The 22,735-nt window shown below is 35.6% G+C and overlaps 2 protein-coding genes across 3 annotated transcripts; one reads left to right on the top strand and one right to left on the bottom strand.

Annotated features, from left to right (window-relative positions):
• The first annotated feature begins 11,183 nt into the window (after positions 1-11,183).
• On the top strand, positions 11,184-14,926 carry LOC131660202 (uncharacterized). Of its 2 annotated transcripts, none has more exons than XM_058929382.1 (4): positions 11,184-11,379; positions 12,453-12,788; positions 13,571-13,602; positions 13,693-14,926. In XM_058929382.1, exons 2-4 carry the CDS (start codon positions 12,458-12,460, stop codon positions 14,629-14,631), a joined length of 1,302 nt encoding a protein of 433 aa, XP_058785365.1. In that variant the 5' UTR covers positions 11,184-11,379; positions 12,453-12,457; the 3' UTR covers positions 14,632-14,926. The 2 variants fall into 2 exon arrangements, with proteins under 2 accessions (XP_058785365.1, XP_058785366.1); XM_058929383.1 differs by lacking the exon at positions 11,184-11,379 and adding an exon at positions 11,445-12,309.
• Positions 14,927-18,238: 3,312 nt separating this feature from the next.
• Positions 18,239-22,735, bottom strand: LOC131660203 (26S proteasome regulatory subunit 10B homolog A). The gene is made up of 10 exons (XM_058929384.1): positions 22,523-22,735; positions 21,823-21,942; positions 21,152-21,288; positions 20,847-21,008; positions 20,385-20,471; positions 20,215-20,301; positions 19,999-20,136; positions 18,835-19,026; positions 18,659-18,757; positions 18,239-18,576 (listed from the first exon to the last, which is right to left on the bottom strand). Exons 1-10 carry the CDS (start codon positions 22,620-22,622, stop codon positions 18,502-18,504), a joined length of 1,197 nt encoding a protein of 398 aa, XP_058785367.1. The 5' UTR covers positions 22,623-22,735; the 3' UTR covers positions 18,239-18,501.

Below are 22,735 nucleotides of genomic sequence, written 5' to 3' on the forward strand. Positions count from 1 at the left end.
GGAAATTTTGGTTGTAGCTTGAAGGTGTTGGAGAAGGTTTGAGATCACCTGTAATGGTTATATCTTTATTGTTTTAGGTGAAGGCTATTTTGGGTATGAAGAAATCAGTTGAGATAGTCCCAAGGACTCTTAACCATTATATTCCTAAGACCATGTTTCCTCTTTCAATGGGGAAGATAATAGAAAGGTATAAAAATAGGTGGTTTAGCAAAGAAATAAAAACTTGAGGGAAGAGTCATGGACATCATAATGAGTGAGATCCATTGCCCACCATTATAGAGAAATTGGGTATGGGTTTGGTGGGAATTTTAAGATGATGAGCAATGCACGATTGGAGAATATTATGAATGATGCCAATATTAATTAGGACATTCACAAATAGTCCATCAAGTATCCCTTTAAACTTTAAATTCTTAAGGGAAAATTGTCCTGTGATAGCTTGTGGTGATATTTGAAAGTATGTTTCTTTTGATTCTATGTCAACTTCCACTACATCATAAATTTAATTAGTCTCTTGAATTTTGATAGGGTCTTCATCTTGTGTTATGAGTAAAAGGAAATTTCTTTCTGCATATTAGTATCTTAGAACAAACTTTTCATCACAATTAAAACTTAAACCTTGAGTTATTCACTCTTCCCGTTAGGTTGAAGTAATATGTCATATAGATAAACGAATTGAGAATGCGTTTGTATTAAGTGTGGTGGTAGGTCTAAATGGTTATGGTGTTAACGGAGGAATAAATTATTCTTTGATATTGGTTTTGGGGGTAAGATGGGCAAGGGTTTTAATTTGAGGGTCTAGTGAATTTAGGGTTTGAATCTTTTAACCCGACTTCAATTAGCTTGGCTGGACATGTGTCTTGTGAAATATATTAAGGCATTGGATGGAAATCTAATTTTGGGTTTCTAGGTTTAAACCTGATATGAAACAATTAAGAACTTCATCAGGTGGTAACCCTAATACCATATTTCAGTATTTTTTGAAATTAACTTAGTATTCTAAAATAGAACCATGATGCCTTAGCTTAAACAATGGATATGCTAGAATACGACCCAAACACATCCATTCTACCGCAATACAAACACATGCTTAAGCCTCCCATGCACGAGCAAACAAGCAACATTTAACTGCTAGAATTCGACTAAGCATATTTAAATAAAATCAACCAACATATATGCAATTTTCTATCAAGAACTACGTAGCCTTGAGTACCTCATCGCACTTGGGGATACGTAGGTAGGAGCGATATTCAATGTCTCATCAAGCACTATTTAAAAAAATCCAAAAAATAGTTCTTTTGTAAGAACTACATAGTCTTGAGTTCCTAATTGCACCAGAGGATACATAGGAGCGACATCCAACGTCTCGTCAGACACCCTAATAAAAAACCTGATTTATAGTCATTTTATCTTTTTTAAAGAGCACATAGAAGAAAACAAATAACAAACACTAACACTCTTTCACAAGACTAACTAAATGGGTTTTGTTGAGTATAACGTATGTGAGGGATGCTAATATCTTCCTCTTGGATAACCGACTCCCGAACCCAAATTTGTTTGCGATGACCATTGTTTTGTTCTTTAATGGTTTTATTCATATTTTCCCTTTCATAAACTTCGATGGAGACTCTGTTGTATTTCGAGTGTTCGTTACGCTTGAGTAATTTTCACATCGCGACAAACGTAAGCTAACATTCGTATTCACAAAACTAACTAAATAGTTTCCGTTGACTATAACTGATGTAAGGGTTGCTAATATCTTCCCCTAGCATAATCGACTCCCGAACCTAAATTTGGTTGCAGTGATCATATTTTTGTTCTTTTAGGGTTTTATCGACGTTTTCCCTTTTAAAAATAAACTTTGGTGGTGACTCTGTTGTATTTCTAGTGTTTGTGCGCTCGAGTATTTTTTGGACCGTGACAATATAGAAGACAATGTGATGATGGTTCCGCATAAAGAGAATTTTCCAGTTGGTACTTACAACAAGGTGCTGCCACACAAGTATGATAAGTTCAAAGTGACTCGAAAGATCAAAGATAAAGCTTATGTGGTAGCTCTCTCAAATTTCATAAATAGATCCAATACTTTCAATATTGCAGACATTCATGAATATCAAGCAGATGAGGCCCTTTATCAAGAAGAGAACTCGGGATCGAGTTCTTTAAAGATGGAGGAGCCTGATGTAGGAAGACTTTTTAAGGCATCCAAATTTATTTCAAGCCCAAAAACAACATTTTAATATTTTTCGCAATTTTTATTTTATTTCTGTTTTGGATTAAAAGTTCGTCACGATTTCTTTTTTCTATTTTATTTATGCTTTGGATTAAAGTCCTTTTAGGGTTTCTTTGTTTTCTATATTTAAAGACATTTGACTTGACCATCAAGATCATCTTTCATTATAATACAAATTAAGATTTGTATTCCTTCAGGTGGATTTCAAATTTATTTGACAAGTTTGTCACTTGCAAACTTGTGTTTTGCTCTAGGTTTTGAGCTTTTTATTTCTTTCGTGTTTCCCAGTATGTCAGTTGGTAACAGAGCAAGGTTTCTCGTATTCTTTTTGTAGCTTGACAAACATGACAGATCAACCGGTGACCAGAGCATATCTCGTGGGAATTACCGCGACTTTTACCACGGTCCTAATTGTTTTGACTGAACAGATGGCGAATTTAAAAAATCTGGTGAAGAATGAGAATAGCAACGAGAACCAACGAAGATACAAGATAAGGGAACCAGTTAGGGTTTTGCGGGATGGTAACAATCATGCTGTTATTGCTGAAAATTCGAGTTCTAAAGAAGAAGAATCCTATGAGGAAGAAGTAGTTGATCATGGGAATTGATATAACCATGATTATCGAGTGAAGGATGATATTCCATTATTCTATGGAACAATGGGTGTGGAGGAGTTTCTGGATTGACAAACTAACATCGATAGATTGTTTCACAGTATGGGCATCTCGAAGAACAAGCACGTTAAGATGGTGACAATCAGGCTGAAGAGTACTCATGCTCTATGGTGGGATAAACTTGTTGTTCATAGGAAGAGGCAAAGAAAAAGGACTGTCAAATCTTGACGAAGAATGAAAAAATTAATGTTGGAGCTATTTTTATCGGATGACTATGAGAAGATTCTTTACAAGATATATATTGATTGTGTTCAAGGAAAAAGAAATGTAACCAAATACATAGTTGAATTCCTGCATTTTACTAAGCGCAATGAATTGGGAGAATCAGAGATCCATAAAGTTACTCGATACATCAGTGGCCTAAAGAGATCATTGCAAAAGAGATATGTTTGTAGACTGTATGGATCATAGTTAAGGCATTCAGTCTAGCTTTAAAGGCATAATTGATGGAGAAATCTCCTTGAAATTTATTGCCTTTTAGGTTTTTGCCTCAGAATAACTTTGAATCAGTAGGCTTCAAGGAAAAAGAGTGAAGAAGTCAGGGATTTCAACCTTGAGAATAAGGGGACTAGAAACCCTAGCGGTTTTTCAGTAGGGTAAAACACCAGTCCAGAGGCAAAATAATCCATATGCTAAACCCACGAGAGACATGTGTTATTGTTGTAATGGAAGAGGTCATAGATAAAATGTTTGTCCAACAAGGAGAGTCGCTACTGCTGCAGAAGAAAGGAAAAAGGAAGAGGAAATAGTAAGACATGCAGTTGAGAACGATGAATATGCAGGGGTTGAGTTTGTAGAGAAATAATCTAATGAAAGGATAAATTTTGTGTTGCAGAGAATTTTACTAGCATCCAAAGATGGAGGAAAACACAAGAATTTGTTTCAAATACACTATTCTATCAAGAACAAGGTGTCTAATCTGATTGTGGATAGTGGCAACATGGAGAATCTGGCGTCACGAAAAATTGGTAGATTATTTGAAATTGTCCATAAAACCCCATGAGAAGTTATACACCTTCGACTGGGTAAACATGGGGTCCCAAGTTCGAGGAGCACTAGCCTGTAGAGTTCCTATCTCCATCGGAAAACATTACAGAGAAGATGTACATTGTGATGTTCTTGATATGGATGTTTGTCATATTTTACCTGGTAGGCCTTGGTAGTTTGATAATAATATCACTTATCGAGGACGGGATAACGTGATGATGTTTACATGAGGCACAAATAAAAATGTCATGGCTCCTATTTTTCACTTTGATAACACTACGCCAAATTTGTCTTTTAGCAGCACCCCTACGAAAGCGCTTTTAGGAAAAAGCGCTGGTATAGGTTTCGCTAAAAACAAAATAAAAAAACACGCAAAAAAAGCGCTGGTAAAGAGGAGGGGGTACGAGAGCGCTTTTAGAAAGCGCTGCTATACGGGGGTTTATGAAAGCGCTTTAACAAAAGCGCTGGTAAAGGGGGGGGGGTATGAAAGCACTTTGTTAAAAGCGTTGGTGAAGGGGGTAATGAAAGCGCTTTGTTAAAAGCGCTGGTAAAGGGGGGGTGTACGAGAGCGCTTTTCTCCAAAGCGCTGTCTAAGCCCATTTATTAAAACAAAAAAAAGAAATGCTTCACATATTCATTATTCTATTTTTCACGAACAGTACTTCTTCTCCTACGAAACTGAACTCAAACCGTTCTCTACAGTTTGCCTTCCTCCACTGTTCGCCGTCCTCCACCGTTCGCCGTCCTCCACCGTTCGTCGCCCTCCTCCGGCCCTCCTCCACCGTTCTTGCTGCACCTTGCTTGTTCTCCATCTCTCTCCATTATCTCTATCTCAAGGTAGATTCTATTGAATAATCCAATATTTTACTGACATTGTTAGGGTTTTAGTTGATATTGAGGGATGACATCGTTAGGGTTTTAGTTGATATTTTTAGATGACATTGTTAGGGTTTTAGTTGTTATTGTTAGATGACATTGTTAGGATTTTAGTTGTTATGGTTTGTTAGTGCACATGCTAAGTGTTGATATGAAGGATATTTACTGTGAATTGTTGGCATTGATGTTGTCACTGTCATTGAAGTTTTAATTGGATTGATGATGTTGTATTGTTGAAAGTTGATAATGATAGAGTTGTTAATGAAGGTGGTGTTGCTGAATTTTCAATGGAGTTAGTGTTATGGTTGGTTTGTGAATTTGAATTTGAATATGGTGAAAGTTCTTGATTTGAATCTTGTTGATAATTGTTGTCGGATAAACTAGATTCTTGAGCATGAGTTGTGTCGTGTTTCCATTTTTTTTACTTGCTAGAAATTGTTTAGAATTGCCTTGTGTGAAGGATTGATCATTAGAGTTGGATATAACATGCTTTGTGAAGGTGGTTGAGATTGTTTTGAACACAAATAATGCAGTTTTTTTATAGGTAGTTGTTGATGCATTTCATTATTATTTTGACTCATAGAAAGTGTAGAAACTAGAGAAAATCATTGTGCATTTTGAGTTGGGATTCAATTGTTGATGTAATTTGGAACTTGAGTTGTTGGATGTTAATTGTGGCTCTTGATTTATGGAAGTTTATTGCCTTATGCTTGTTTGTTCCTTTCCTTCTCAATTTGCAAGTTTGGTACGATACGCCGACTTTACGAAAAAATGTCATAACTCTTTGACCGTTGTGAGTTTTAATGCATATGATTAGTGTTTTTCGGGTAGAACGATACTTTTGAATCAAATGCTATGCTCAGTTTTCCATTTCGTGCACTTTATTTTCGATTTTTGCTACTGTTTTGTTAATCGGCTTAAAAGTCTCGCTTCCGGTCGAAATTCGGTAAAAACCAATATTATTTTTGAGTTTAGTGGGACATTTGGATGTGAATATATGAGTTTGGTTTGTTTTCGATGACTTTGAATTTTTGCTCATTTCTTTGATTTTGTTGTATCGTTTGGCTCATATGTGTTGACTTTATTTTTTGTATATTCTCATTGTTTCTTTTGTCTCATTATTTTTTATTTTTTGTATATTCTCATTCGATTCAAACCTAAAGATGATGAAGATTATAGATTGAAATCCGTGAATATTAATTATTCATGGTTATATTGACATCATTATTCGCGTGTTTACTTGATTTTAAATATGTTTAGCACCATGTACATAATGCTGATTTTTTACAATGTTGTTATGATTCTTGATGTCAATTTTGTTAGTCGTTAAGTGATGAACTTACTAACTTTGTGAATTTGCTATAGGGGTTACTTGTGAAGAGTGGAAGTTTAATAGTTTTCAATAATCTTACATTGTGTGGGTCTAGAAGTTGCTTACTTCTATACAGGTAATTAATTGTTCTCTCTTGCCAAAGTAATTAGTTGTGCTTTGAATGAACTGCTATGATGGCTCGTTTTTATAATAAAAGTTTTCTTTCCTTTGAATTAGCATCATTTCCCGGCCTAGTTCGACGTACATCGCTCATTCTCTGCGTTTTGAAGCCTCTGGTTTCTACTTGTACAACGCCGATTCAAACCTACCCGTCTCCCACATCAAGTCCAACTCAGGTTACTAGCCCTTTCTTCTTGCTTATAGTTTGTTGTTTTCTGCTTATAGTTTATTGTTTATGGTTCTATTTAATTTCAATTTAGTGTCTCTCAACCAGTTTTTTGGTTTGTGGACTTATATTACCTTGAAATAAGGTAATGTCTTCTTTAAGAAATCGGGGGTAGGCTGAAATAATGTACTGTCTTCTTTTAGAGACTCAAACAATCGAGACAACTGTAACTTCCTATCTTTAGCTAACTACCAACTTAACCAATCTGAAAGCTATAGGATCTCATTAGGTATTGCTTAAGTGTTTTTTATTCACAGTAGTATATTTTTGTACTATAGTTGCATAACATTCTATTTCAAGACTTGAGTGGTTTGACAAGATTTATTTCTATTATTCACACTTTATAGGATCTCATTAGGTATTCTAATCAAGACATAATGATGATAGCTATTTCTTATCTTGACAGAATTCCTTAGTACCTGATAGAGAAACCAAGAAGCAAAAGCATTTGTTTAGCTTAATTAAGACATGGATAAAACATGGATGAATTCAAATCGATTGTCAAAAGAGTACGAGAAAGGGGTATGGGAATTCGTTAAGTTTGCGGTTGCGCACTCCGAAGACCCGATTTGAATGCCGTGTCCTTGCTTGGGTTGCTGTTATGGGGATAAGGTTGACGGGAATAAGTTGGCATCGCATTTACTACGGTTTGGAATTGATAGAAGTTATACATGTTGGACAATGCATGGTGAGAAAAGTAACGGGAATGTTGAGTCAAGGTGTAATACGAAGTATGCTTCAAACGACGATTGCACAGACACACATGATTATGATCGAGTCGAAAAGATTGCAGAAGCGCTTGAAGAAGATCTTGAGGATTGTCCCAAAATGTTCGAGAGGTAACTAAGCGATGCAGAGAAACCGTTGTATGATGGTTGTACACAATTCACAAGATTGTCTGCGGTGTTAAAGTTGTACAACTTAAAGGCGGACAATGGATGGTCGGATAAAAGTTTCACAGAGTTATTAGCCCTTATGAAAGATATGCTACCAGATGATAATGTTCTTCCCAATCGAACGTATGAGGCCAAAAAGATGTTGTCCTCTATTGGCATGAGCTATGATAAGATACATGCATGTCCAAACGACTGCGTTTTGTTTCGAAACGAGTATGCAGTGTTGAATGAGTGTCCAAAATGCGGTGCCCCTCGATATAAGAAAAATTTGTCTCCGGCCAAAGTCTTATGGTATTTTCCTATAATTCCGAGATTTAGACGCATGTATCATAGTGAAACTGATTCAAGACACTTGACTTGGCATGCAGATGAAAGAATTATTGATGGAAAGTTGCGACATCCGGCAGACTCACCACAGTGGATGAAAGTTGATACTGATTATCCTGAATTTGGAAAAGAAGCAAGAAACCTTCGCTTGTCATTGTCTACTGATGGAATGAACCCGCATGGTATTCAAAGTATCTCGCATAGCACATGGCCTGTGATTCTTATGATTTATAACCTACCTCCGTGGCTATGTATGAAGCGTAAGTACATGATGTTATCTATGCTAATTTCTGGGCCTAAACAACCAGGGGATGACATAGACGTATACTTGGCACCCTTAATCGAAGATTTAAAGTTTTTGTGGGAGAACGGTGTGGAGGTTTACGATGGGTATAGGAAAGAAAGTTTCAACTTAATGGCGATGTTGTTTGGAACAATTAATGATTTTCCAGCATACGGAAATCTATCCGGGTACAGCAATAAAGGTCAAAAGGTGTGTCCTGTTTGTGAAGATGAAACCGATACGACACGATTGGATCTTTGTCAGAAGAATGTCTTTCTCGGCCATCGTAGATTCTTAAATTCTAATCATCACTACCGTGGGTGGAGAAAAGCATTCAATGGAAAGGCCGAACATCGTACAACCCCGCCTTTTTTGTCAGGTGATCAAATTTTTGAAAAGGTGAAAGATGTGAGCACTCAGTTTGGCAAGCCTTTTGTACATTCACTTGTCAAGGGTGGGTGGAAGAGATTTTTACGCATGAACAACTAGGCGTCGCTAATATGCACTCATACATCCGGTAATATTCACTCATCCAATATATTATTTAATTAGTCGAACAATTTATTTACACATTTCAATGAAAATAATCTAATGTTTATTATGTTTTTATTTAAGGTTGTTGTATGACAGAGTGTTGCGCGGGACTGCATTGTTAAACAGATTCCGTTTCGTGTCTTCTGCCCATTGCAGCAGAATGACAATTGCTTCGGAACCGGAATCAGTTAGACAACGCTTAGTCGATAGATTTTTGTCCTCCGGCAATACAGAAAGTCTGATTCTTTGGGCGTATAATACCCGACCAGTAGGGTTAGTTTCTCCTTCTTGGTTCATCTAATCTTTGTTTCTTTTGCGTAGCAAAATTTTCATATAACCTATTGTTTTAATTTATAGAGCACACTGGTTGTTGCTTGCTATCAACCCTATAAGAGAAGTGGTATATTTTCTGAATTCGGTAGATGGTGAGTGGAGCAATTATCCGGCTATGAAGGAAATCATTGATTTGTAAGTGGGATCGTTCTAAATATTCGTGTATATTTATATATTTAATTATTTGTGAGATTGATCTAAATATATGCTTTTATATTTTTGTTAGATCAATACAAGTGTTCCGAAGTCAACGAGACGCACAGGTATCCCGGACTAAATCAAACAACATTACTTGGATCAAAGTGCAGGTACATTATTTTTCACAATTTTGCATATAATATTTATGCTACTTGATAAAACAAGACAACTATAAAATCTTATTTGTTTTTCTATGTAGTGTCCGATACAGCGAAATAGTTCAGATTGCGGATACTATGTTTTGAGGTTTATGAAAGAAATCCTTCAAATGAATCAATTAGAGATTCCAATCACGGTATGGATTTATAACTTAATTAGATAACTTCTTATAATTTATTACATTTAACTAAATCATTCATATTATGTTTTTGTTCTGTAGTACTTTGACGAATTCCGTGTTGCTTCTTACACGAGACTTAAGTTGGAAGAAATCAAAGAGGATTTGTGTCAATTTTATATTCATCAGCTATTCATGCAGTAGGATTTGTGTCGATTTGAAGTATAATATTATAGTACTCTAGGATATATGGTTACTAACTTTGTTCATACTGTTGCCAATATTTGAAGTATAATATTGTTGATGTTACAGATTTAGTTTGTTTGACATGAGTTAGTTACATGTGAAACTTTCTGTATTCATACTTTACATGATTTAGTTTGTTTGACAGGAACTATAATGATGTATATATATATATATATATATATATATATATATATATATATATATATATATATAATTTTGGATATTATAATGGTATTATATTAGTATATATATAGTCCTACCTATGGTTGAAAATATATCGTCGAAAATATATTACAGGTCGAAAATATTACAGGTTGAAAATATATTACAAGTCGAAAATATTACAGGTCGAACTGGGAGGCTAAAATTACAGGTTGCACTTTAAAATACCTCATTTAGCAACGACAGCGCTTTTAAAAAACGCTCTTAAAGGGCCACCTACTAAAGCGCTTTATTACTAAAAGCGCTGCCTAAGATTAAAAAAAGAAAAAATAAAAAAATACGCAACCTACGAAAGCGCTTTTGGAAAAGCGCTCTTATAGGGGGGGCTACAAGAGCGTTTTTTCCAGAAAATACGCTCTTATAGAGGGATCTACCAAAGCGCTTTTTCTGGAAAAAGCGCTCTTATAGGGGGGTCTACCAGAGCGCTTTTCTGGAAAAAGCACTCTTATAGGGGGGGCTACCAGAGTGCTTTTCTGGAAAAAGCGCTCTTATAGGGGGCTACCAGAGCGCTTTTAAAAGCGCTTTCGTTACCTACGCCAGCGCTGGCTTTGGCAGCGCTCTTAAAGCCCAAAAAAAGCGCTCTTATAGGGCTTCCGTGTTGTAGTGTAAGAATCCAGGAGGAAAGAAGTATAGTTTCTTAGGGATGACACTGAGTGAAAAAGAGCTTGATAATGTTGTTAAAGAAATTGAATTTTTCTATCAAGTGTTAAGTAAAGGGGCGATGAGTGTTGCAAAGAAGGAAACAACAATTTCAGAAAAAAAGTGTTAGGGATTCTAAAGAATTTCGACGAACTTATTGCATATGAGTTACCAAACGATTTGCCTCATATGCAAGATAAACGCCAAAAAGTAAAATCTTTTAATATGGGAGACGATGTGACTGTTTTTCTGCATAAGGAGAGGTTTCCAGTTGGCACTTACAACAAGTCGCCGTCATACAAGTATATATAACCCGTTCATAGTGACCCGAAAGATCAATGACAATGTTTATGCGGTAGCTCTCATAGATTTCATAAATATATCCAATACTTTCAATGTTACAGACATTCATAAATATCACACAGATGAGACTCTTAATCAAGAAGAAAACTCGAGACCAAATTCTTTAAAGATGAAGGAGAAGGATGTAAAAAGACATTTTAAACCATCCAAATTTACTTTAGACCCAAAAACAACATTTTAATGTTTTCCGCAATATTTATTTTATTTTATATTTTTTTTCTACTAAGCAATTAAATCATCTTACTTTATTTTAAGATACCAATTTCAGACAGAAAATAGTACTTTATTTGATAGATATCGAATCAATACTTGATATTTCAGCTGCATTCCCTTTTCAGCTCCCACTAATGAGACCTAACTCCGTTATAACAGTTAGAAATAAAAGTCATAAGTCATAAATCCAAACAAACGGTGTTAGTACATAAAATAAAAACAGCATTGGGTGCGCTTGACCACTGACAAGACAAACAAGAAGAACAAGACTTACACAAGCCCGAAATTTACGACTTTTATGTAGTTTCTTCATTTTTCTCTCTCAAACAAGCTTTGTTCCTTTTATTTTGAGTTCAACAGGTAAAGCTTCTGTTCCTTTGATTCTCAAACAAGCTTTGTTGTTATTATTATTATTCTTTCTATTTTTAGCTTTTATTTTTAATGAATGAATTGGTCTTTATTATGCTTCAAAACCCTAACTTTTTTATTTTTCAATCATTTAATGTTAATAGTATTGCTTCCTTTTGTGTATTGGTGAATGATTTTGCAACCCTTTTGTGTTTTTTTTTACTAAAGTTTGGTTTTTTTTTTTTATGGTTTTTAAGAATTATTAACAAAAAAAAAAAGAGATTTCTTTTACTTTTTTTGTGGATTTTGTGGATTGTGATGAAACAGAAAATCGGAAAAGAGGAGTTTTTTGTATTGGGTTTAGAGCATATTTTTGTTCTGCGTGTTCAAGTTGAAGTTACTTGAAAATGTGATTAAAAGGGGAAGATGTTCCTCGACTTGGAAGCTGGTTTTGTAGAGTTGGATTAGGTTCAACCCAAATTTTAAGATGTAGTATGATGCTTGATTATTGATAATGTTTAATAATTATTTGGTTGGATATAATGTTTTGTTTGGATTGATGAAATCGGATGGAGCGGAGCTGTATGAGATGGAATAAAGTGGTATTTGATTTTTTGAATCATTTAAGATCGGATGGAGCAGAGCGGAATGGAGTGGTATGGATTCCATTCCATCACTTACCACCATATTTGTTCCGTCCTAAAACTTCCAAATGATGGAATGAACCTTCATTCCGCTCCGCTCAATTCTGCTACATTCTACTCCGCTCCGCTATGTTCATTTTATGATATCCAAACATAGCTTAAATGAAACAATGGAGTGTGTTTCTTTCATTGCTTTCAGAAGGGTTTTTACACATACCATTTCTGAATTTAATCAACTTTTCTTTTTGTTTATTCTTTAGCAGGAGGTAAGATTAAGTTTTCTCATTAGATAATTAAGGTGGGTTTTTTGTTACTGTGTTTTTCTTGTTATGCAATTTGATGTGGTTTTGTTCATTTCAGTGGCTCTTTAGCAACCTATACAGTTCTTGGTAATGAGTGTTTGTGTATGCAAATTAGATTGACTCTTGTGTATGTCTGCAGTTATCATGGGATCAGTTTGTTGTGTTGCTGCAAAGGATCAAACTATTTCCACTAGAGCTGGAGGTGAGAGTTTTCACAGAAATCCTGCATGTTCACCATCATTGAGTTTTCAATGGGATAGATGGAGCCGTGTTGCTGGTGAAATTGATGATCTTTCATTCCTCACGTCTCGGAGAGTCAGCAGAAGTGTTAGCATGGAGTTAAAGGGGTCTTTAAGTTCTGAAAGAGGCAATTTATCTGATGTGGGGAGCACTCTGGAGAACTCTGTAACACCCATGTCTCAGAAGTCCCCTATTCACGAGCAATTGGGTGCTAGTCAGATGAATCTATCTTCAGGCAAGTTTTAACTCTGTTATTCTTTGTTGAGTGTGCTGAAACATTAGCTTATGATAGAGACATTTAAAGCACCCCATTGTTTGAAAGTAGATTTTTTGCTAGATGGATTCTTTTGGCAATTATCTTTGGAGATTACTGAGAGAGACGTTTAAAGTACCTGACACTGTACCTATTAATATATAAGAATACATGGTAGTCTTTAGAGATTATTATGGCCTTTTAGATTGATTACATTGACTCAGTATTATCAAATATCCATGGCGGTGCTATGGCAGATATACATGGTGGTTTTTGGGCTCTTCGCAATAGTAAATAGCCGATATTACTGGTTTTTCCACCATAATCCGCTATAATGGCGTCGCTAAGCGGCTGGTACGGGGGACTTTGGCTCTCTGCCATCCGCTGTTGAAAATACCGCATTAACTTCACCCTCTATGTGACAAGGAGGTGAAGAAAGGATTAGTCTAAGACAGGCATGAACATCAATAGATCCCCTGTACTTCATTTTCAATGATGGGACTGTCCACCGAAAAACAAATATAAGGGCTTAGAACTCCTTTATCAATCATTGATTCCTTGCTCTTTCTAGGTTCGTTTTCTTTTACAATAAAAATGAAAAACTTGGTTTTCCGATGTTGCTCATGACTTGAATGGTCATTTATATATACTGCTTTATGATATGAAAATGAGGATACTCCCTTCTATTCACCATGTTTCCTTGGTTACTTTTCCTCGTTTAGCCATTGATTTTTCTCTCTTCTTCCTCTTTTTTCTTGTTGCAGATCTATCCATGTCAAGTAATTGTTCTACAATGGTGAGATTTAATTCATTTGAACTGCTGAAATTGATTACAAGTCTTCTACTGTGTAGCGCTAACCCAACTCTTATCTATTTTTAACTTTAGGTGAAGAATCTGACAGAGTCACCGGAGATTGCTGAATCTTCAGTACCTAATCTTTCTTTTTCAATACCTTCTTCTTGCTCAACACCTATAACTCGTAATCTAAACCATCACAATCTTCCTAGCTCAACACCATCTAGATGGGCTCATCGATCTCCAGGACACCCGCTGCTGAGACAAATTTCTGATAGTAGAATCCTGGGTCTGAAATCGCCCGACAATTCAATTTCCGAGGGAAGGCCATCATTTGTACTGTCCACTTGCAGCAATGACATGATAACCGGATCCCAATGTGGATCATCTGACGGCTGGTCTATGCGCACCTTTTCTGAACTTGTGGCGTCGTCTCAAAAGGAAAGGTGGTCATTTGACAGCGAGCATTTAGGTTCAGGTCGCCACAAGATAAGTGGAACTAGTAGTAGGTTCTCGTATTCTCCCTCCATGGATTTACAATCTTGCGGAGCCTGCTCCAAGCTCTTGACCGAGAAAACTCCATGGAACAGCCAGAAATTTGTTTCCAACAACGACCTCTCGGTTGTAGCTGTACTTGTCTGTGGTCACGCGTATCATGCAGAATGCTTGGAGACCATGACATCAGAAGCAGATAGTTATGATCCGGCTTGTCCAATTTGCATGGTTGGAGAAAAGCACGTGTCAATGTTGTCCAGAAAAAGTCTCAAAGCCGAATCAGAAATGAAGGGCAAGAGCTACAAGATATCCCGAAACCGTGTTGTTGATAGCTACTTTGATGGTGGGTTAGATGTTTATAATCGGCAAAAAGACGTAGTTTCGAAATTGGAGCCTAGCTCAAGTTCAAGGAGTTCATTAAGAAAACCCTTCTTGAGGCGGCATTTTTCACTGGGATCGAAGTGGAATCGATCCCTGTCTGAGAATGATTCCGCCAGGAAGAAGGGTTTTTGGGCACGATATCGCAAAGATTGAGGTTCCTTAACCATAGCTGTTAGTTGCTGCAGCTCTCTAATTATATTTGTAGCACCAGCAAGTTAGGATTTACTCTTTGTATGTTGACCAGCTTCACTAATAATTATAGATTTATTTTCATTAAATTTTGTGCTAGTGAGAAATTCCTACTAATGCATGGAGGCAAAGGAAACAAATGTGCATGTATATTATTTTAAAATGCTTTGCATGTGTTTTCACTCTGTTACATTTGAATCACATTGCTTCAAACTGAGTCTACAAACGTTAAATTAATACTAAATATTATATTTTCTCATATACTTATCTCTTGATTGTTTAACCAATATTCAAGGTCACTTGTTAGTATTTTTAGTAAAATATTAAGATGATAATCTTTTAAATATATGTTTTTGTGAATTATTGTGAACATGACAAAAGACATCACTATCACAAGAATATAAACTTGTAAGATAGCTGGATGATTATGTAACGCTGAGCCGAATTATATTGATGCCATTGCCATCCAAACCAACTCACACCCGAGCTAGCATTGTGTTCTTTGGTTCCTTGGAAGCTTAGGAAAAGATGCTTACTTTGTAAAATAAATAAAAAATTGTGTGGATTTTTTTGGTTACCTTAGGTCGCACTTTTCAACCGTTAATTATTTTTGACGTCATCTTCATAAATATTAGAAGTGACTTTGTAAAAATCAGACAGAGAATGAGCTTATTCATATTTGTCTCTTTTTGAGAGAGTTTTGGACTAATTCCCCTCTCCTTTTTTTTATATTACCTTTCTTGTTTTAATATATAACATTTATTTATTTATTTTTTAATAAAAAAAGTCTTTGTTGAGATAGTTGCTTATTTTTCTACATGTCTTTGGCGTCGGATCTTTAAAAAAAGTCGGAGTTGAGAGATATCTGTTTCACACTGAAACTGTAGATTTGGATATTTTTAGCTTCTTGTTTTTATTTGCAAGCTAGTCTCCTTTGTGATTCTTCCGTTGTTAGTACTATTTGTGAATCAATTTGAGACTCTCTTGTACCCTTATTTGATTATAGTTGAGCTATTTCTTTGGTCTAAACAATTCATGGTTTTACTCTCATATCAAAGAGTTTTTCACTTTAAAATATAGGTGTTCTCTTGTGCATTTATTTGTTCGATTTGCTGCCATATATTTGTTGTTAATCCTCATAGGTTCTTACAAGTTTGGGGAATTTCATATCTGTTGTGTGTTGGTCTAGTAATGTGTGTTAATTTTCCATCAAGAATGAGAAAAAAAATACACAAAATCAGCTACAAAATAGAGAAAAGAGGAGAAAATTCTATTCTAATTTTTTTAGAGGGCGGGTTTTGCAACATTAGTGTTTACCTTTTGACCGTTCGGATATTCAAAGCAAAGTTTGAGCTGAGAGATATTTGCTTCGCACCGAAGTTGCAGATTTGGATAATTTTTCAACTTCTTAATTCTTATTTGTAAGCTAGTTTGCTTTGTGATTTCACTGTTGTTAATTAGTTTGTGAATCACTTTGAGACTCTCTTGTACCATTATTTGACTATAGTGGAGCTATTTCTTTGATATGAACGACTCGTAGTTTTTAGTCTCATATTAAGCAGTTTTCCACGTCAAAATATTGGTGTTCTCTTGTGCCTTAATTTGTTTGATTTGTTGTCATATATTGGTTGTTGATCCTTATAGGTTACAACAAGTTTGAAGAATTTTATATTCGTTGTGTATTGGTCTGTTATTGTGTGTTAATTTCTCACCAAGAATGAGAGAAAAAGAGACACAAAATCAATTACAAAAGAGAGAAAAGTTGATAGAATCATATTTCAGATTTTCTGCATTTAGTCTCACTAAATCGAAGATTACGGATTCGTTAACCGTTGGATCAAGCTCAGATTTGGATGACATGTTCATCTTACTCTCCATTAAAGTTGGAATCTGTATAGCCATACACTTCTGCATTTTTCTTCATATTCTTCTCACTTAGCATCAACACACCATTGTCGATTGTCCCTTTAATGTATTTCAGCACTCTCTTGAAAGTAGTGAGATGACATTCTTGTGACTTCTCTATAAACCTACTCAAAAGCCCAATACTTTGGCAAATTTCAGTTTTTGTATTGCATAAGTACCTTAGAAATCCAATGATTTGTTTGCACAGTATCACATTTACAAACTCATCATTTGTTTCTTTTTTCAACTTTTCTCATGTCTCTAATGGTGTGATTGATGTATTACAGTTGCTTATCTTGAACCTTTTCAAAATGTATTGAGCATACTTCTTTTGGTGCAAGAGTACTCCTTCACTTGTGTCTTTAAACTCCATCCCTAAGAAATATGAAAAAATTCCCAAGTCAGACATTTCAAATTCTTACACCAGTTCAATCTTGACCCTTTTATTTCTGCCTCATCTGCACCTGTGATCAACAAATCATCCAAATATAGACATATGATGATTCTACTAACCTTGTTTGCATCATTGATATGCACTCCTTGCTCTGAAACATGCTTTTGTGAAACCTCCTTTGGTCAAAAAGTTGTCTATCCTTTTATTCTAAGTCCTTGGGGCTTGCTTCAAACCATATAGAGTCTTCCTTAATTTGTACACTTTCAGTTCCTATCCTTTGATTTTGAATCTTGGTGGTTGGCTAAAATAAATCTCTTCATCCAATGGTCCATTCAGGAATGCCAACTCAATTGATGTATCTTCAATCCTTTGTATGCTGCAGTCGGCACAATAACCCTGATTGTCTCCAACCTCGCGCAAGTGCATATACTCAATTGAAGTTGATACCAGAATTTTGTAGAAAACCTCTTCCCGCCCGTCTTTCCTTATACTTGGAAATTTCACCACTTGGACTCAATTTCAACTTGAATCACACCAATTGGCTTCTTGCTTGATCTTTCGACAAGTTTCCATGTCTTGTTTTTCTTAATTGCCCCGAATTCTTATTTCATTACTACCAACTAATTTGAATAATTCATAGTTTTATCCATATTAGTTGGTCCTGGTTCATCCATCATCACTTCTTCTGTGAGGTCACCATATGCATTAATTTTTTGATCTGGAAAGGTGAGGTCACCATATGCATCAATTTCTTGATCTGGAAATCTTTCATCAGTTAGCCTTGTCGACTCTATTCTTATCCTAGTCTATTTTATATTATGTTCGAGTGGTTCTTCATTTTACTGGTCTACTTCAAGCACAGTTGGGAGAGTCTATTGCACATGTCAAACTTCCTCCTGAATAGCCATATAGTTTTAAATGTTTGTTATTGAAATATTGTCGTCGCTAAAACTTGCAATTGTGATAATGGAATTTGTAATTATAGAGATGGCATTTGGCATAGAATTTCGTACAAAAATAATTAGGGACGTTAATATTATACTGAATTCAGGACAAATTAAACCCCCTCGCCTATGACATCACTACTAAACAACACATTAAGTTCAGTAAAAAACAATGTCATGTCTTCAATTATTTTCATTTTATCAAACAATCAATTAAATAACATATAGAACTTTTAAATGCCCAAGTGAAAAACAAAATAAATTGTAAATTTCATTTTAAATTAAATAATTAAAATAAAGCTGACTTGCATATGCCAAGACGCTAGTATAGATATGAACCGCACTTCTACAATTAAAAAGACAGAAGAAACACAGTAATACAATTCAGTTTGATCAAATTCAACTAAACACCCCTTAACCGTTTGACAAGTACTCGTTTTAAAATTAGAATCGTGATAGTACATGTCATTGTCTGCACGGCTGCCATAATGCAGCATAACTCGATCATTTGACAAACTTGTGTGATGTATTTCCGGCTCAAAACATGCACTGCCATAAATATCCATGGCTCTGAGAATTTCAGAATAGATTTTATTCTTTTCCAAAATCAGCATTGTAGTGAGCACTAGATTCAAGTTTCTTTGCCTCATTCAATTTCCTTACGGCCTGGAAGCAATGTAAAGAGATACAGTAAGGTAGAGCCTTCATACAAAGGAAAAACTGCTTCCTGAATAAAGCAAGAGCTTACCTTCATGAAATCTTCGTGGATAACATAGTCCCGCTCTGCACGAATTGCTGACATTCCAGCTTCGGTGCACACATTTCGGAGATCAGCTCCATTAAAACCCTGCCAATTTTGTAACAGATAATACATTATACATTTGGCAAATGTCAGTTAATGTAACCCAAGCCACCTGGACTTACCTCTGCAAGCTTCACAACGGCTTCGTAGTCTATTTCACCATGCTTAGCAATTCCAGCTGCATGAATCTTAAGAATTTCCATCCTTGATTGTTCATTTGGCAATGGAATTTCTATTTTTCTATCCAATCTTCCAGGACGTAGGAGAGCAGGGTCAAGTACATCAGGTCGGTTTGTTGCCATGATCATTTTAACCTGCAATAGAAATTCAGAGAGCAATGTCATTATTATCAGTCGATCCTCAAGAATTAAAATCAATAATGAGAAAAGGCTGATTCTTATATATTTGTGTTATTTTGTGTCATTTGAAATATATAATATAATGAAGGGAAAAAAACTCTGCTATTACTAAATATCCTATATCTTAAAAAATGTTGATTTTAACTAAGTGATTAGGCTCAACTCAAGTGGTTAATAAACTCCATTAAAAAATGGATCTTCGAGAGAACCAAAGTTTGAATTCTGAGAACAATTCTTGGCCCGACTTTACTTACTTGCCAACCGAACTCCGAATTACTAGGCCCCCTTCCCCTTGGAATCAGATAGTTAACGCCAAAAAAATGTTGATTATGAACTTTACAAAAAGAAAAAGGTCATAAAATAGTAACACATTAGTTTAATAAATGATGAGCACAAAAGTCACTTCTTAGCATTTCCGTCACCGTTGCAAATGCGTCTTTGAATGTTCAAAGACACTAAAAAAAGGTCACTTCTTAACATTTTCAAATCACCGTTGCAAATGTGTCTTTGAAAGTTCAAAGACAAAAATGTGAAAAATACTAGTCCCTGTAAGAGAGTATAGGATATGGAATTTAATTGTGAAAAATACGTGTCTAAGTTGTCTGGCGCTAGTCGTACAAGTGTGGTACAGTGTCAGACACCGATCCACTGAGTTTTTAAGCAAAAGAAAAAAATATTAAGGACACTTGTCAGTAAGAATGCCGGACACCGCGACACACTTAATTTTAGAGGTGTCCACGAGGTTTTTTATGTTAACCCTCCAGTCCTCAGGTAAGTAAAGGCTGGCTAAAAATTGTTCAATACAGGATTTGAACTCAGGTTCCCCCGAACTATTCGTTCTCAAGTGAAACTCATGAACCACTTGGTCCCAACCACAAGATGATTATTTTCAAATCAAGTAAAAGAGAGTAGATAAATAAGATATACCTTTCCAAGTTGATCAAAACCATCAAGTTGATTAAGCAGCTCCATTAATGTTCTCTGAATCTCACGATCTGCACTTGTTCCCTCACTGAAACGACGACCACCAATAGCATCGATCTCATCCATAAAAATGATGCAGGGCTAAGAAAACAGAGGAGGTTTAGAACTTCTTTCAAGTTGATAAACCTATAGGAAGACAACTAAACACAAGAATATCACCTGGTGATCACGTGCATATCCAAACATCTCTCTTATTAACCTGGCACTTTCTCCAATGTACTTATCAATTATGGCACTTGAAACAACCTATATTAGGGAAAAAGGGAAGGTAAATACATTTTTCAGTCAATTCAAAACACATAGAATTGATAGAAGATTCATAATCCAACCTTTAGGAAGTTAGCATCTATATTGCTGGCAATAGCCCTTGCTAACAATGTTTTACCCGTACCAGGAGGCCCATAAAGGAGAACACCCTGAAAGATGAGGATATAAAGAAATGTCAAGTGTAATAGTTATACGTATGGCTAAATAAGAGTTTGTTTGGTTTGCAAGAACGGTTGCTATTTTTGTTTTTACTTAATAGAATGGCATACTATTTTCAATGCCTCTTGTTTTGAATGATTTTACGGCAAATAATGAAAACAAAAAAAAGTACTATACAAATGTATGAAATCAAGAATAAAACAGAAAAATTGTGGAATTTTTGTAAATAAAAATAAAAACAGAACGTTACTGCGTAGTACAAAACATTCCAAAAAAAGTAGAAATTTAGAAGACGACATTGCTAAAGATACACACTAACACTGATACATACCAGATACTGTAAATTGCAGTGAAAAGTTGATTACCTTGGGAGGTTTAATTCCAACTCTAAGAAAGAGCTCGGGATTCATTAGAGGCAATTCAATTGATTCCCTCAATTCCCTGATCTGATCAGATAAACCACCAACAGCAGAGTAACTAATATTACCGGGATCTTCATGAAGCATATTGTACACAACTGGATCAACCTAGCAACCAAATTGATAGAGGTTAGTGACAAGCAATCGTGGAAAAGTATTTGGAGATTTTTAGAATAAAGAAAAACAAACTAGAGAACCGAAAAGGTCACAAACACATTCCATCAAATAACAACAAAGAGAGAATAACTTACTTCACGAGGAAGAGCACGCATTATGGTGAGTGTTGTCATATCAAGAACCACTCTAGTCCCCGAAGTGAGCTTTTCCTTGTCCACTTTACTGCGGCAGCCAACCACATATCTTGGACCACTACTTGCTTTAACAATCACTAAAATAACAAAAACATAAAGATTTTAGACACATTGATCCATTCTTACCTTCATATCAATCAAGAATAAGATACTGGTTTTTGAGTAGGTGGATCACACATACAAGTTATAACAAAAAAAAATATCAAAGAGCGAATGAGATACACATGTTCAATATATCATAAGAAACAAAAAAAAAAAAATCGAGGATAAAATATCTTCATGCAACAATCCAGGTTTAGTATGTAACAAACAACTTGCTGGTAACACTGGTAACACAAATGATCAAAAAGGATAACCTAAATATAGATGTCGTGATGATAAGAATGAAGTTGCAGAATTTGATAGCATGAGATCAGTGTTATCAAATATACGGCATAGCAGATATGCATGGTGGTTTTTGGGCTCACTACAATTGAAAATAATGGCCGGTATTGCGGGTTATTCCGCTATAATGGCACCACAAAGCAACCGATATGGCGGGATTTCGGCTATCCGCCATTGACAACCCTGCATGAGATGACAATAATACAAAAAAAGAAAAGAGCAATTACATCGTTCATTATCAAGAGGCCTGAGAACTTCGCCAATTATCTGGCCAACACTTTGAAGAGACTTCAAATCATCCTCCGTTTTGTTGAACTCTTTCTTTGAAGCTCGCAAATTCTCCCTCACTGCATTTTCAATTTCGAAACCAAAGTCACTATTATAATCCACAAGTATTCAATTCCATCATCGGAAAAAGAAAGAAAGATATCAAACCATAATAAAGAAGTAACACAACTAAAACTGATTGCTATTGTAAAATCATAATCATAACCAGAATTAATAATTTCCAATTTCGAAGAACAGGACTTGCTAAAAATAGATTGTAACAAGCCTAGCATAGATGATATCTTTGATTAAGAACTATAATCAGATTTCATTGCTCAACTTGGAAATTATTTACTTCACCAAAACAATCTCAACGAGACTTCAAACTAATTTTAACAATAGATCCAGTTGATAATCTTAACCTAATTTCGAAAAAACAAGTAAAATTATCAAGACGACGATTCTCCTAGATCATCCAAAAAAACCTAATTCAAGAAATTGATAGGGTTTTCCGATTCCAAGCAAATCAATTACTAAAAAAGCTAAAAGCACAAACAGTAACACTACGAATTTGGAGAATAACTGAAAAGTGAAAACGATGAGGAATTTTAGATTCTGTTACAAGCGAAGGAAAATCGATGAAGAAAAAGAGAGACGAACCGGATCGAACTCTGGATTCCAATTCCTTGTGCTGAAGGAGCTTCTTCCGATACTCGGCGACCGCGGTACGGCGTCGCACGGCGTCTTCTGTGTCCGCCATGGTTGCGGTGCTACGAAATTGGAAAGATGGAAGGGGGTGAAGGTTGTTAGGTCGCACAGACTCGAAGGGGGTGAGTAGAGAGAGTAGTAGACTAGTTTGTGGACTACGAAAGC

The sequence above is a fragment of the Vicia villosa genome, linkage group LG3 (assembly GCF_029867415.1).
Source record: "Vicia villosa cultivar HV-30 ecotype Madison, WI linkage group LG3, Vvil1.0, whole genome shotgun sequence".
In the NCBI taxonomy this organism is placed as follows: Eukaryota; Viridiplantae; Streptophyta; class Magnoliopsida; order Fabales; family Fabaceae; genus Vicia; species Vicia villosa.

Excerpts from the sequence above, each read along its gene's own strand:
- LOC131660202 (XM_058929382.1), top strand. The coding sequence starts at position 12,458 with ATGGGATCAGTTTGTTGTGTTGCTGCAAAGGATCAAACTATTTCCACT. Across the intron at positions 12,789-13,570 it reads TCAGATGAATCTATCTTCAG|ATCTATCCATGTCAAGTAAT; the intron begins GCAAGTTTTAAC and ends TTCTTGTTGCAG. Across the intron at positions 13,603-13,692 it reads CAAGTAATTGTTCTACAATG|GTGAAGAATCTGACAGAGTC; the intron begins GTGAGATTTAAT and ends TTTTAACTTTAG.
- LOC131660203 (XM_058929384.1), bottom strand. The coding sequence starts at position 22,622 with ATGGCGGACACAGAAGACGCCGTGCGACGCCGTACCGCGGTCGCCGAG. Across the intron at positions 18,758-18,834 it reads CCGTTGTGAAGCTTGCAGAG|GGTTTTAATGGAGCTGATCT; the intron begins GTAAGTCCAGGT and ends CAAAATTGGCAG. Across the intron at positions 18,577-18,658 it reads TCCACGAAGATTTCATGAAG|GCCGTAAGGAAATTGAATGA; the intron begins GTAAGCTCTTGC and ends CATTGCTTCCAG.